Source organism: Thunnus maccoyii, chromosome 7 (assembly GCF_910596095.1).
Source record: "Thunnus maccoyii chromosome 7, fThuMac1.1, whole genome shotgun sequence".
NCBI lineage: Eukaryota > Metazoa > Chordata > Actinopteri > Scombriformes > Scombridae > Thunnus > Thunnus maccoyii.
In genome coordinates this window covers 27661205-27677420 of record NC_056539.1, presented here as the reverse complement: position 1 = coordinate 27677420, position 16216 = coordinate 27661205, and the positions used below count along the sequence as shown (strand labels likewise).

Genomic DNA, 16216 nt, shown 5'->3' with positions numbered 1-16216 from the left:
GTATAGATGAAATTCCATTTACATGACTATTTATTTTGTTGTGTGTATTTCTTATCTGTTTTATTGTTTCCTGCACTGCTGTAACATGCAAATTTCCCCTCTAAGGGATCATTAAAAGTCTTATCCTATCTTATCTTAATCTTTACTTTGTATATTAAACATGAATGGGAAACAGAACTCAAAATACAATTATTTATTATTATAAGAGGACTGGTACAATATATGTAAGATACAAGCTCCGGGATGTGGAAAGAATTCTGTTGGAAAAATATAGTTCATTACTGCCGAGACTAAAAGTAAAATTTCATCTACACAACAGACATGCTGGAGGATGTTTTCTGAGACAATACTGGGATGATGTACGGGTAGAGTTGCAAGCGATATTAGGTTATGAGTTACCAAAGAGATGTGTGGTGTTATACTGCAAGAGTGCAATCACAAGGACATAGCACAAAGAGGATTTTTGATGGTTATGCGACACAACACCAAGTATGTGTACTTAATAAAAAACCTATTTCTGATTCTGATTTCAATTCATATCTCTGAGGCTTTATATTATAATAAATCACATTCTATTCAACACGTCTAGTTTTCAGCCCACTTCTCTTTTTATTAAATAACTGTTGAATAAGGAACAAATCAGGATATTACAACAAACAGCAGATGACAAAAAGTATCACTGAAAGCAGAATGAAAGACAAATGAAATTCAGGTAGTAAGTAGTTACAAAGAGAATGTAAAAAATTTTTAAAAAAAGTTAAAGAAACAATAGTCAGATAAATAAGTTCAACAATAGGCTTACTGTTTGCATTTACAGGCTAAATATTAGATATTAGGCTTGTATTAGATGATATCAGATGCAGCACTGGAGAAAAAAAAGTCAAATACAAGTTAAGGAGAGGAAATCTGAGAACTTTTTGTAACAGGTACTGAGTATGACGTATCTGCATCCAGGTTTACGTCGGGTTCAGAACCTGTTGTAGCCTTGTCTGGGGCGGTCTCTGATGAACAAGTAGGTCAGCACAGCGATCAGGCAGATGGTCACCACTGCGGCCCCGATCATGATGGGAATGACCCTCTTGTCAAAATCAGCCCAACACTCCACCTCTGGAAAATAAGCGAGGAGGATTAAACATAAGTAAAGACCAGGGGTTTGAGTAAAAAGACAAGGAGTTGGTGGAGGAAAAGATGTCATTAATTCACTCAGAATCTGAATCACTTTTGTGGCATTATAAGTCTGTATTTGTAGCAATTTGTGCACATTCACACCAAGCATGTAAACCTCATAAACACTCCAGGTAGACTGTTCCAAGGACAGGTAGGTTTACTGCTTGTCAACTCAATTTTGTGTCACATCATTCATGTTTGTGCAGAACTACACTAATAGATTTAGATTAAATTTACCATTCTGCAGCAGAATCACACCGGTATTAAACACAGTCCAATGGGGCAAATTATTACACCTTCAAAACCATGTCGCCTTCTCAAAAATCAAAAATGGGCAGCTCATAGTGTATCTAGACAGGCCTGTCTCATTAATCAATAAAAAGAGTCACAAACCGGCCTCTCCGTTTTATTTATTTTATCTTCCTGTTTCTGGCACAGATGTCCGATAGAAATAAAGACAATAAAACCTGATAGAAAGCACAGCTTGCAGCCCACCTGTTTTAGACATGGAGATTCATCATGCATAGTTTTTGAAGGCCCCTTTTGTATTGCCTTCAAAATACATGAGAAGCTAATAGCAGAGAGTGGTAAGGATTTCACAAACTAAAGCTACCAATAAGGTTGTTCTATGCACAACTGCAAAGGATGGGAAACAGCCTTTTAATGTGTCTTTTAAAAAGCAAGATCAAAAAGTGATCCTGCTATAGAAAAACAAGCTCAAAACCCACAGAGGTTCATATACTGTATGTGAAAATATATGTATTTCTATGCATGGAAAACCTTGTAAAACTGGCATTCATATTCATGTAACTGGTGTTTTTTTAACACCAGAGAGGAAGCACAAACAAGATTATTATGCTGAGCTGTGAAGGGATCAGAGAATCACATTTGTTTTGAATTCTCTGACCTAGCAGGATTCAGGCAACTTCAATTTGTCTCCAAGCACTGATTTACCTATAAGACCTCCTCCAGAAACATATTTATTAATGAGTTTCAGCAGCTTCTACAGATCATCAGACTTAAGCTGCCGTGTTATTTACCCCTGCACCAAATGATCAGCTCAGTCACCTTTTCCATACTGTTCTTTGGGCACGCTGAAGGCTTGCATCTGCAGAGGGACCAGCCTGACGTTCAGTACGGAAGAGGTCATGAGCAGAGTCTCAGATTTGCACTTGAAGCTCTTACCATCAGCTGCTCCAAACAACTTGACATTTGCCATTAAACCTGAGTAAGTCTTATCTGGGAGGAAGAAAATAACAAGACAGGGACAAACATGTTATTGTTTCAAATCAGAAATAGAAGCTGTATGTTTTCTGTCCTCTCTCTGTCTGGTCTTACTGGCGCAGCCCTGGCAGACAGGCAGAGGAGACACGTAAGCAGTCAGCTTGCTGACGTAGACAAGACTCTTTTCCTGAGGACAAAAATATAGAAAAATGAAGTAGTGTCAGAAATCTGCTCATTTTTAAACAAGTGAACAAACTTTTCATCATTTGTTGTGGATATTTTGATCCTGACATGTACCTGGACTCACTGAGGCTCTGTGCAAATGTATTATGTTCTTGGGTGAAATTAATATGGAAACTATATGTCTTGAATATTTGTTTGGTTTCCATAAAGAGCAAAAGAGAAATGTCACTTTTTCTCTTGACATGGATGAAAATCTCTTTATGTGCTGATCTGAACAGTTAAAAATGCTTTTCTTGGCAGTTTTGCAGACACATTTCAAGTTAATTTCCTACTAGCGTTGGAAGAGCAACGTCTCATCTCTATTGTTTTCATAATGACTGAAATTTAGCACATTTCTGGGCCTCAAACTGTCCATGTGGCACTTTTTTGCAAATCTGGACTTTTTGGTTTATGACAACTATTTATTTGTTCTCTGCTCTAAACTGTAACTACAGTGTTGTTTTTCTACTAAACATTTGCTTCCACATTTTTTGTTTTGCATCCTCAAAATTAGATTAGATGTAAATAAAGAGAAAAACTGGCTTAACTCTGAATATGCATATGAAGTACATTGTTTAATGTGTTGTTGTACCTTTCTGAAGGTGAACTGCAGACTGGAAGCATTACCCGGCAGCGTGAGAGTAAGAACAGCAGTGTCTTTGTCACATTTACCATCAGATATGACCCTGGAGGGCTCCAGGTTGAAATACCAGGTCTTCTGAATACACACAAGAGAGAAATATTACTTTATATCACTAGACAGTGTCACTTATAAATGTTTCTTCTCAATAGGTTTTTTAATTTTTGCAAAAATGTGACAGACAAGTGCTTTTAAAAAGCTGATTTTTACAGTTTGAACAGTGAAACAAAACCACACTGAGGCAAACATGCACAACAATATTCAAAAATGTACCCTGACAGATGCGTGCACACACGCACACACACACACACACACACGCACACACACACACACACACGCGCACACACACACACACACACCTACACACACACAGTGCTGAGCCAGTCACACCCTCTAACCTTCTTCTCGAGGACAATGTATCCTGCTCCCATGGTGGCTTTGATGCAGGGGTTCCCTTTATTGTCTTTTATCACGTAGGTCCCTGCAAACAAAAGATACACACACACACACACACACACACACACACACACCACTCAAATATCAAATGTAATGTAAGTTTTACATTCTACACATTGTCTCCTCTAGATATATGTATATTTTTGCTCCTTCAATCCTTTATAAGCTGCTATTATTCCCTTTGAGTATTGTGGCATTTAATTTAAGATCTTGTTTTCGCAGCCAACTAATTGCTTCCTTTCTCACTGTTTATGTCTAAAAACACAACTGTAAACTGTGCCGAATGCACCTTAAAATGCAAGTAAACCAAATGTGCTAGAATATATTATACTGTTACTGCAAGTGGTCGCTGCCTCACTGATGTTCTCTCGAGTTACAGTAAATATACACAGATCTAAATATTTGATGGTTGATATTTTACAGTTGTTATACTGCTGAGATGTTTCACATGTCAAACTGTACAATTGTTTGTAGATGATAGGTGATATGACATTCATTATTAATTAAAGTTAAGCTTAATAATAAAACAAGTACATAGATGGTCATTGTATTAATATCTCAGCTCATATTTACAGTAGAAACTCAAATTTTGAAATGCTCAGTAATGTACACTGATCATCTGTAAACAATCTTATGATATATTATAGATCCATATAGTTTGACTTATAACAACATTAAAAGGATCCCTGCCACTCTTAACCTATTCTTACCATAACTGATTGAATACAGTTTAGGTTTAGGTTTCATAATGATGCCTTTTATATGAGATATAAACTTCATGTAAGTTCCTGAGAGTCCAATTCACTCCGATTGCATCTCAGACATTAAACTACACAGTTTGACTTATTTCAAATCTCACAGACTCATTATGTGCTGATCAAACGTTCCCAAAAGTTTTGATATGCTGACACAGCCAACTATCTCCAAAGTGCTAAAAAAAAAATCAGTCCAATCAGCATGACGGCTGAGAGCAACCAGAAGCATTTTCTTCAGAAAATTCTCATATTTATGTTTATCTATTTCATCTCTTGAATAAAACTTTAGTGCAGCTTGTCCTGATTCCACCACTGCTCCAACAAACATCCTTGTAACTTTCTACAACAGATGGCTTCATTATATAAGTTTGTAAGACATGAAGGTGATCTTTTATACCTGTGGGAGGAGTGGTTTCAGAGGGCCGCAGGACCGGCGGCTGGTAGATCGGAGCCTCAGAGTGGAGCTCAGAGCGGGAGGCAGCCTGGGCGGAGCTGTCACCTGATGGAGGAAGAAACATATCGCTCTTATTGTCTATTTATTATCTGTTACAAATTGTTATATAAAAACTTCAAGATCCATAAAACATTCCAACTGGCGATGCTTTGGCAGTTCTTAGACTGGCTCTAGAAAGTGTTTCACGTGAACCACCAGACTGGATTTGGTGGGAAACTTGCTGCATTTCTTTATGGCACAAAGCAGAAAAAGGCTTCTGTTCATCCAACACATATACAACCAAAGCTTTGCGATGATCTTGTGATGGCAAATGATGCTAAAAGTGTAAAGCAGATAGAAAAATCACATCCAACATTTTGTCCTCTTCTTTGTCCCCAAAAAGAAACACATCAACTAATGAAATTCTTTCATTTTTGCAACAAAACACAAGTGAAACACTATATTTAGTAAGACAAAAGCAAAAGTAACACCCAGAACCAACCACAGTATTTGTTTAGAATAATACACATAATATTAAACATTGACACTGTTCTGTTGAAGCTGTCACACCCTTTAACACAAATGTCTTCTCTTTAATGACCCCCTGTTTCCAAGATATTTGAAAATAAATTGATATAGGTAAACAAAAGTAAAGACATTGCATAGACATTTATCTTGCAAAAGAGTTTTGGTCATTTTTAAATCATCTTCACACATCCTCTGTTTACTTAAACCACAGAGCATGAAAGGAAGAGAGTGTGGGACCACCAAAGGTGTCAGTAAACCAACGATCTTCGTGTAGGGGAGGAAACCACCGACAGCAAACCTAATTCAACAGCTCAGACACGCAGACAGCTACTTAAGGGAAATATGACTCTTTAAAGAGACGGTAAATCAATATAACAGCAATATGAACACTATCATTTAATTTCACACATTTAAAAACAAATAAATCATCAGAAATGTCCCTCCCACCATTATTGAACTGACAAAAACTCAACATATGTGTCATCATATATCATATCATATGTACGGTTCACCATTTTTAACATTTTCATGAGCTTCATTTGAAAAGCTGTATTGTGTTACCACACTGTGATTCATTTTTGGGATAAAAATGCAATAAAACTGGTGGGTAAGAGTGTGAAAGCCTCCTTCCATTACTCCATAACGAGCAGCCTGTCATGAGAGTCCAACATCTGAGGGTGAAATTAGATTTGAATCTTATCAAACTTACCTGGAAACATGGCGGCTAGGAAGAAAAGACACCATCCAACTGCGTAACCCTTCATCATTATGGTTAGAAAAGAATCAAACACAATATGATAAAAATAATGCCACTAGATTAGAAACACAGTGGAGATGCTGCAGCTGTGGCCTGACATGTAAATGTGAAACTGTGTTGATGTACTAAACACTTAAATGACTTGTGCAGAGGAAGTGAAGTGTCAGAGGAGGAGGTGGGACAGAGACCGCTGACACCTCTGATGGTGAACTCATGTCAGTCATACAACCCGAAACTATGATGTGTCAGCTGTGAAAACAGTTGCTGGAACTCAGTGTGCTTAATGAGTGGGTAAAGTGGGTAAAGTTTGCTGAATCAAAAGTAATAACGGCGAAGAAAAACAGGTTCATATGTTCATTTTATGGTAAAGTTAAAGTACTAAAGCAAGTAAAAATCCATAATATATTAAATATTGCGTAAGGTTTTCTTACAGGAAGGAATCAGATAGCAGTGCCAAATAAAAAAAGATTAACAGGAAAACCCACCCAAGTCAAAAGCCACATAAAGCAGGTGGTTTCTTTCTGATTGGGGACGGGTTGATGGTTTGTTTTAACCCACGTAGAGCTGGAGATGAGTGACTTTCAGGACAACTCCAATGGTGTTAAATAACTTGTCGATCACAAGAAAAGTAAAGTTGAAATGATGTAAATGTTCTGAAACTCCAATTAACCTAAAAATACCCTCCATATATGTTTCAAGATATAAAAAATACTCTGCTTTTAATGATAATCTGTATCTAGCATGGTTTTTCCACACAAAAAAAGTTAATTTGCCTCATATTCCTCTCTTATTGAAAAATCAAAAATAAACATGCAAATATTTTTCATTTCCAAAGTTTAACTGCTGGACACAAGATGTCTCCTGCTGCCAGTATCTAGATGGGCCTTTAAAATACACAAAATTCATCAATCAAATACACACAAAACAATGATGAAATAAAAATACTATAAAAAACTCAGTGACAAGCACCAACTCATTCCTGACCGCATGACTGATCCTTCTTTATAAAAACGGTTTGAATTTGAGCTTAAAATGATCTCACATATGACTCTAATTTCCTTCCATATGAGTCATCTATTTTGAGTTCTGTGGGTGTACAAGTGTAATAGTTCATGTGGTTTACAAAGTGGTGGTGGTTCTGAACTTTTTGGCTTGTGAAGCCTTAAAATGGAGATGTGTCTACACGACTTGTGACCTTTTATCATCAGTTGCATTTATATGTTTGTTACCAGTTTAACGAGAGTAATAACTTTTACATGTTACATTTTAAATATTGGTTAGAGTCCTGAGGAAGTAAAATTATACAGTAATTCACAAGATAAAAAGCAAAGATGAGAGGAAAGTTTTTAAAAATAAGTCATCTCTTTTTTATTTGCCAGCTTGTTTTTTTTTTCACTTGCGACCCCTGGTGGGTGTCATTCCCAGGTTGGGAACCACTGGTTGATGTGATTTAAAGCCAGTTATTTTTTCGATTAATTGTTTAGTCAATAAAACATCAGGAAATAGTGAAAAATGGCCATCACAGTTTTACTAGAGCCAAATATGATGTCATCAATTGTGTTGTTTAGTCTGATCAACAGTCCAAAAACCAAAGATATTCAGTTTCCTATAATGTAATCTCACATTTGAGAAGCTGGAACACGGGGGCGTTTGGAATTTTTTGCTTGAAAATTGACTTAAATGACTAATTGAATATCAAAATAGTTGCAGACTAATCGATCAATCATTGCAGCTCTGATGGGATTTATACTTGTAGCTGTGATGTCGATCAGCACATTATTTCATTACGCATAAATAACCACAAGAGGGCAGAATTATGGTTTTAAAAACCTGCTAATGTCTAGATTTTTTTACACAATCACAATTTTTATTCATAGTCTCCACAAAATATGCCACTGTAAGGACCAACGTACTGTATTGATCATACAGACCTATACATGATGGACCCAAAATAGTTCCTCAAGTGTCACAGAGCCAATTATCTATGAGGGACACGTGGAGGATTTTGGTTGGTTTACATCAGTTGACAGGTTAAGTGCACTTGGTAAACTCTTGTAATTTGCACAAATGCAAAGCAAACACACAATCTGTATGATACCTCCGCAGTATGGGAAGTCTAACATCCGAGCACATTTCAAAGACGAGCAGTGGAGAAATCAAAGTGGTATAAAGGTCGGCAGGGACAAAGTACCAGTTAAAATACACAAAACACACCACCGAGTACACACACGCACACACACACACAAAACGGCCCCTTAAATAATGACAATTTTTTGTTGCTATAAAGTCACATCAATCCAGTCTACTGTGGTTGAATTTAAAGTAGTGTTTTTTCCATGTTCAGGTATGTTTGCTCCTCCAAAATCATTAATACTGGAAGTTAGCACATTTCCTTACATGCTCTCTCTCTCTGACTGCTGTATTGACCCAACAGGTAGGAGGGCAAACAAATGAGCAAACATTTACTTTTCTTTCACCCACTGATCATAACTGTGTGTGTGTGTGTGTGTGTGTGTCCTCTCTGCCCTCCTGTCCTCTGTGTATGTGTCTATCAGTGTGTCATCATTATTCGCAGGATTCCCGCCCACAGTTTCAGGAGAAATTCATTCTGTCGTCTATCCCTTTGCGGAGAGGAGTCAAGTTTTCCCTCTTCAAGCCCAGCAGGATCGACAGAAGGCCTCCACATTCAGAAACTGTAAGCACCACTTGCTCTTTTTTTTTTTTTTTACTTTTTTCTTCAAATAAGATGTTTGCAACATTGATTTACTGCCAGGCTTAGGAGGTTTCCATCTGTACATGACATGCACTAACATTTCTTAAATATCACTCCTTTATGTCTCGTAGCAGAGCGGAGCCGAACATCCATCAGGATCAGACGATGAGGAGTGGAGTCGGCTTATATGTGCTGGGCTTGCTGTGCCTCTACAGCTCAGTTTTGGGGCAGGTAAGGAGAAAAGAATCTGTAATTACAATTTTTAGTTGCTTTTCTGGTATTAAACCTCGATTACACTGCAAGACCAGATGAACTATTAGGCTGCAAAGAGATGACAGCAGTAGAGGAAATATTCAATACTGCAGAACAAATTTAAGTCCTGCATGCAAATCTTTATTACATTTATAGCAAAAACTAAAAGTACAAAGTAAAATTACTCAATCTGCAGATTTGAATGACCATCAGAGCATTACATAATTAAATACATTATGTAATTGGATATTGATTCAGTATTATGTAAATAGCATTTTAAAGGTGCAGTTTCTTGGAGTGGAGCTAACTGCTTAATTGCTACTAAAAAGTCCAATATTATTCCAAGGAAAATATTGATTTTTTTTTTGTTTGTTATACTCATAGCTGATAAAAAAAAGTCCAGTTTTCTGAAATATAGTGCAGTAGTAGTATGAAGTAGCACAAAATGGAAATACTTGTACTTAAGTGCAAGACTTGAGTAAATGTAACAAGTTACTTTTCACCTCTGGATTATGAGAATGATTTATCTGACAGCTACAGATTTGAGTGATTAAATGTCACTTTATAAAATAAAAACTGACTCTGGAACTGACTTCTATTCAATCAAAGTGCAGCGTTCTTTGGTTAAGTCGCTCACAACTGTTTTACCTCACCAGTGGTAAAAGAAGTAAAAGTAGCTATACTGTACAATAAAAATACTATATAATAAATAAAAGTCCTGCATGCAAGAAAGAAAAAAAGACATTACAAGTATTGAAAGTATAAGTTCTTGTTATGCAACTCTCACATTATTGAGTTTTTATTAACATGTAAGAGGCATGTTGATGTAACTTTTCGACAGTTTAATCTGTGTCAGTGCATCATATTTCATAAGATAATCATATTTTGTGTGTAAAATTTAATATGTAAAAACCTATGGCTGTCAAGTACATGTAGTGGTGTAAAAACTACAATATTTTCAGATGAAATTTAGTGTAGTAGATATACCGTGCAGTGCATATATAATAGTATTAAATTGCAGAAAATGGAAATAAACAAGGAGAGTACCACAAAACTGTACAAACATACAGCCCTTGAGTAAATCTACGTGGTTACGTTCCACCGCTGCTTGTAACAGTTTGTATGAGCTGTTAGCAGTATGACTAAGTGTGAGTGTGTCTAATTAAAAGAAAAGGTAAGACTATCAGTATTTCACCAGTAAAAGCAAAGACTGGAGAAAAGTCAAACCTAATTTTGTGTTCATCTTCAGATTTATCCTGTGACTACTTCAGTAGGTCCAAAGATTAGGAGCTTCTTTATTAGTTCTTGGAAGTTGTAATGATTTCGTCATTATTCTCCTCTTCCAGGAGACAGTGGAGGTCCGGCCAGGCATCCTCATTTTCTGTGATGACCCAGCTGTGCAGAAGGCTGTGACCAGCGCTGTGCACAAGTTCAATGAGAGGCTCACTACCGGACATAAGCTGGCCTTCTATCAGATACTATCAGCCAGCAAGGTACGGCGGCTGCAAAAAGGATGTGGCTTTGTGCCCAGAATTTTATGACATGTAATTTCCGTTATTATCTAACAAGGTGTTAAAGGGAAAATATTACAAAGTATTGCTAATATTCCAGCAGTATAGATTATAAAATTGCAGAGAATGGCTGTTGGCTGCAAGATTTTCTTTAAATTATTGTAGTTTTTATTGGTGAATGGTTGCTTCTACAGTGTTGCATTATTGTCTTACCTGTATTTCATTGTTGTAGCTGTCAAACGACTCCATATAAAGCCGCTGTCATACATGTAAAAATGGGAATGTAATATATAGTAAAAGCACAGACAAACTTAGTGAGGATACAGTATATGAGGAAGTTTTTCTCCTTCACAGAACTATTATCTGTCAACTACAAATTTTGCAGAAAAATGCTTTTCTTACTAATTAGTTCTGTCTTGCTGTTTTTAACTACAGGAATGCATAACATTTTATGAGCTTATTGCATGTTTTGCATGTTAATCTGAGCAATATTTGTAGCTTCCTGTCAGATAAATGTTTATAAAATAAATGAAATGTAGTAAAAAAAATTTAAAAAAAACCATGAAATTGAGTAGCCATAATTCAAAGTTATTTTTACATGTGCAAATCGATCTTAGTTTATAGAATTAAAAACAACATTTTTCCAGTGTTGTGGAAAATAAATGATGTGAACTGATCTAATGGACAAAATCCACACTGTGCTGAAACCGGAGAGTGATGATGAAACAAAAGGGAATTGAAGCTGTGGGACGATTAGCAAGCAATTCTAGGAAATTATGCTGAAACACTTTGACCCCTGGTACATACTGATTATGTGTGTGTGTGTGTATGTGTGTGTGTGTGTGTGTGTGTGTGTGTGTGTGTGTGTGTGTGTGTGTCCCTCTCTAGTCAGAGAACGGCTCAGGTTCTGTGTACTCACTGAAGTTCACCAGCAGGAGGAGTGATTGTCAAGTAAGCAGCAAGAAACCCTGGACAGACTGCGACTATCTGCCTATAGGACGCAAGGTAATGACAATGAGATGAGAAAGAGTTGCTGATATTCATGAAAAAAACAGCCCTCCATTTATTTCTGTGGAGGTTAAATTAAAATAAACTGTAATAAACTGCAGATTTAATGTGACACCTGAATATTTGGAGCAATCGGAGCAGAGAGTATTGTTTGCAGTTGGAATCAGTAAATAATGTAAATATTTGGATTATACAATCATATTGACTGTTATTAGCACCAATCATAATCATATCATCTGTCCTGTTGTTCTTGCAGAGGCCCCTTTCATGCAATGCCACAGTCTACATGACAGACACAGAAACAGACACTGAACAGGTGGATTGCCTGCTAGGTGAGTAAATAAATGATCTCACATGGATCCGGGAGATTAAACTCTGCATAACATTATTGATTTCACAGTTATGACACAAAGTAAAAACCAGCAGAATAAGCTTCCAGTGCAGTGAGACATTTTTACTTAAATATACAATGTGTGATCAATTCACATCGCCTCATGTTTTTTGTAGTGTGGAATAATCTGGGACACTCAAGGGAGAAATGGTTTTAAAGTGAGGTATTTTTTCAAAATGGTCTCAATAAACAAGATTTTTTAAAAACTTTTCCAGGACCTCATTTGAGTCGTTAATTACAGTACCAGTGGCTCATCACCAGGACATTTCCAGTCCCGTCTCAGCCAGTAAAATGAAAAAAAACTTCACTGAGCGAGACAAAAGATTTCCAGATCGTCCAATCGATATAGTCCACCACGGCAGATGTTAATCACAGGAAAAAATACAGAATTTCTCATTAAGAAAACAGTGAGTCATAGAGGAAAATGTGTGCTGGTCAGCACAGAGGATACAAAGAGGGCTGATTGGGTAATATATCAACACTATCTGTAGATAAAGAAAGCATAATATTAACTTATCTCGCCATAAAAGGCAGCGACTTAGTCTAGACTTTACTCTGTTTACCTAATCAGCCCACAGTTGACCTCCAAAATATTCCCCAAAATATTTTGCAGCTTTTCATGACTCAGGTTGAAATAGTCCTCTTCATGATAAAGTAATATCTGTGTGTTTCAGTGAGGTCTGGCCTTGAACAAATTACCTTTAAGGAATATTAAAATAGATTAAGTAAACAAGCTGTCTGCATCATCAGCACCTACTTTAAAAATGTGACATGAATCTGGTCTTAAATCAGTCTTAAATCTTTTGATTGATGAATATTTTATGTAGCTACAGACTATAACTATCACATGACAACATGCGATAACATCAATTATCACATCTACGCAGATGATACTCAACATTACATTTCAGTCGTGGGTGCTGACCTTGACACTTTCAACTCAACCTGTTTGTCTGTAAATTAATTATCAGATAAGCTTTCCAAAGCTAAATGAAGGTGTAGTGACAGCTTCTTTTACCCGACCCTTATAGCAAACATGATATAACCAGAAGGGCTACATTAAGTCAAGGGCAGCTGGACTTGCATTAGATTCTTGAAGACGTCTCGCCTCTGATCCAAAATTTTTCTATAGTTCTGACTGATCAGGAGTCTGAGGTAGTTACCTGTGTGTGTACCTGTGTGGGGTCTTTACATCTCGTCAGCTCACCCAGGTGTCATGTGAGAGTCATCAGAGTCACATGAGTCAATGTGTGAATGGGTGTTAAAAAAGATTTGGATTTCACATAAGCTAGACAACCTTATCAATCAAATGTGAATTAAGAAAAGTAACAATACTTTCCCGACCCAAATCACATAAAAAGAACAAAAATAACAATGAATTAATGTAACTGAAATGTTTGACCTGTGCAGAGAAAACATATTGTATTCCTCTGTGCCATAGAGCTCCACTATTATGCAAAAACTATTAAAAACAGTTACAATATGTAGTTTATTTTGAGTCAATTCCATACATGCCGTCCTGTGGCCACAAATAACTAACTAGTGCATTTAAATTTGCAGCTGAAAATAGTCCCCAGCTAATACACTATTTACTCCTATTTGACTACCATTTGCTAAAAACTACAGTGCCCAGCTGTTTTAATAAATATGAAACAATCTATTCATGAGCTGTTTTTCAAAGATTTATATCTTCAGAAGGAACAAACTTACTTTTTATGTGATTTGTTGACAATGAGAAAAATATACTATAACTTGTATTATAACATGATGTTATAACATTTATTTTAATGAGAGCGTTTCATGATATAACTACTATGAATATTTTTCGTGATGCAGCACTACGCTGCCGTAGCTTTGACCTCTTTTTTTTTTAACCTGTATTTATTCAGGGGAGTTTCTCTTAGAGCAATGCTCTCTTTATCAGGAACACCCTGATCAAATTCACACAGTTACACATTCATACCTGGAAGCTGCCCAGTACAACCACAGTCTGATCTGCCATCCACTGGACAGCTCAACTGGAGCTCAGTTGGGGTTAAGGGCCTTGCTCAAGGGCATCTCAGTGGTGGTAATGAGGGAGGGGCAGGCGCTGCTTCTTCTTCCCCACCCAGATATATCCTGCCCGTCTGGGTGATTGAACTGGCGATCCTCTGGTCACAAGCTCACTTCCCCATTTATTCATATTATTAAACATTTATAGGGGAAGCTTTATTAATCTCTGCTAATCAGTATTCCAGCTACAAAGTTAATAGTTAACCTCTACTTCATTCTTTCCTTTCCTTTTCACGATATATTTCCTCCTCCAGATGATTACATCTTCCCAGAGAAAGCTTCCTGTTTGGGCTGCCCCGAGGATATTGATACGAACTCAGAGGACATTAAGGTTCCTCTTTCCGCCTCCATCTCCAAGTATAACTCCATCTCTGAGTCTACACACCTGTTCACCCTGCACAGTATCGGCCAAGCCACCAGACAGGTAGAGACTGGGTGCAATGGTGGGCGATGACGTGGGAAGAATGTCAGGTGAAGATAATGTGTACTATTTTTCTTACCATACTGTGTGTGTGTGTGTGTGTGTGTGTGTATCCGTGCAGGTGGTTGCAGGTTTCAGATTCAAGCTGAGATTTGATGTGAAGAAGACCACCTGCGCCAAGTCTGAACACAAAGACCTCAACGAGTTGTGTGTCCCTGATGAAGAGAATGCGGTAAACATGGATACCAAACCTGCATCATCACTCATACGATGTGATGTCTTCCAGGCTTATTTGACCTGACGTATCTCTCTCTATGTATTTATGTGTATGCAGGAGTTCTTTAACTGTAACTCTACAGTGGATGTAGCACCATGGAGACTTGAGGCCCCAGATGCCGAGTTAAAGTGTGAACAAGGTGCACTGCCTACGGTAAGAATTTAGCCACTTTTATATGAACTTACTGGAGGAATTCATCGTTCTTTTTTTGGCCACTTGGGGTCAGAAAAGTTCAACAACCTGATGACAAACCCAAAGCTCTGATAGAGGATTGCCTTAAAACAAATTTATTAGCAAATGATTTCCTATCCATACAACCACTAGACACAAACCAACATTAGAATTAATTTAGAGTTGTGTTCTTGACAAATTTAAGCCTTTCACTTTAATTTCAATTTTCTTCTCCACCAACTGTTCAGAAAAATATTCGGTTCTTGCGTCAAATTCACCAGCCTGTCATTAAGTTTTGTGTCTTGGTTCAATTTGAAATAAATCTATGTTGAATTACATAAACTTTAACTTTTTCACTGCATTTTGAACTATTTTGAGAGCTTATGAATTAGACAGTAATAGTGACAATGCTATGAACACACTGACAATGTAAAATAGGTTATCAATCAATCAATTTCACTGTCAATGCTAAAGGCTTTGCCAAACTTTCACCCTAAAATGATTATTCAGTTAGAAAATGTTCCATGGGAGCAATTCAGAAGAAGTCTATGGCAGTGATGAAGGTATAAATCCACCTATTCATCCACATATTGTATTCTTTTCTTCAGATATTAACCAGGCGCCGTCCTCCCGGCTGGTCTCCGCTCAGGAACGTTATTTTCGACCGTCCCGCTACTGGTCCATCTCAACCCTCACCACCCCCCGTCAAGGTCTCAACCAAGGAGGAATCATCTGAGGAAGACACGTCAGCCTCCAAAGCTTCAAAAGCTGTGAATGACGACCCCTTCCATTGCCCATCCAAGCCCTGGAAACCCTTCAACCCAGTCCACACTGGTGCAGCTCCCACGAAGGCTACCGCAGAGTTGGCTTCCCCCAAGCCCTCAGTAGAAGGGGCCCTCACTGATACAGACCTGGTGGGACAAAAATAAAAAACAACAGTTATATTCAAAAAATAATCTCACTCGTCACGCTGTCCCAACAGTTTTCCTTGCTGTTGTTTTGTAGACTAGTCTCCCATTGCAGGGATTTTTCTGAGGGCACATCTGCAGGGATATTGTGCAGAATTAAAGCTACGAAAGCAGAAGGGTTTTGGTAATGAAATTATCAGTTTTCAAAGGGGGGAAAGAAAGTAGGCAAACCATTTTGGGGCCCTGTAACTCCTCAGAAAACACTATGGAAAAAAGGACTAAATGAAGCCAGAGCTAAATATTAACTGCTATATTGTTATTGTATTAATT

The 16216-nt window shown here is 37.4% G+C and overlaps 2 protein-coding genes across 2 annotated transcripts; one reads left to right on the top strand and one right to left on the bottom strand.

The window, feature by feature from the left end:
- Nucleotides 1–599: 599 nt before the first annotated feature.
- Nucleotides 600–6267, bottom strand: LOC121900281 (lysosome-associated membrane glycoprotein 3). The gene is made up of 7 exons (XM_042416473.1): nt 6135–6267; nt 4862–4963; nt 3652–3734; nt 3206–3331; nt 2506–2578; nt 2236–2406; nt 600–1107 (listed from the first exon to the last, which is right to left on the bottom strand). The coding sequence occupies exons 1-7, from the start codon at nt 6190–6192 to the stop codon at nt 968–970; spliced, it is 753 nt and encodes a 250-aa protein (XP_042272407.1). The 5' UTR covers nt 6193–6267; the 3' UTR covers nt 600–967.
- Nucleotides 6268–8816: 2549 nt separating this feature from the next.
- Nucleotides 8817–15907, top strand: kng1 (kininogen 1). The gene is made up of 9 exons (XM_042417011.1): nt 8817–8877; nt 9027–9126; nt 10494–10640; nt 11547–11663; nt 11923–11998; nt 14364–14533; nt 14652–14762; nt 14865–14960; nt 15587–15907. Exons 2-9 carry the CDS (start codon nt 9061–9063, stop codon nt 15905–15907), a joined length of 1104 nt encoding a protein of 367 aa, XP_042272945.1. The 5' UTR covers nt 8817–8877; nt 9027–9060.
- Nucleotides 15908–16216: the final 309 nt, after the last annotated feature.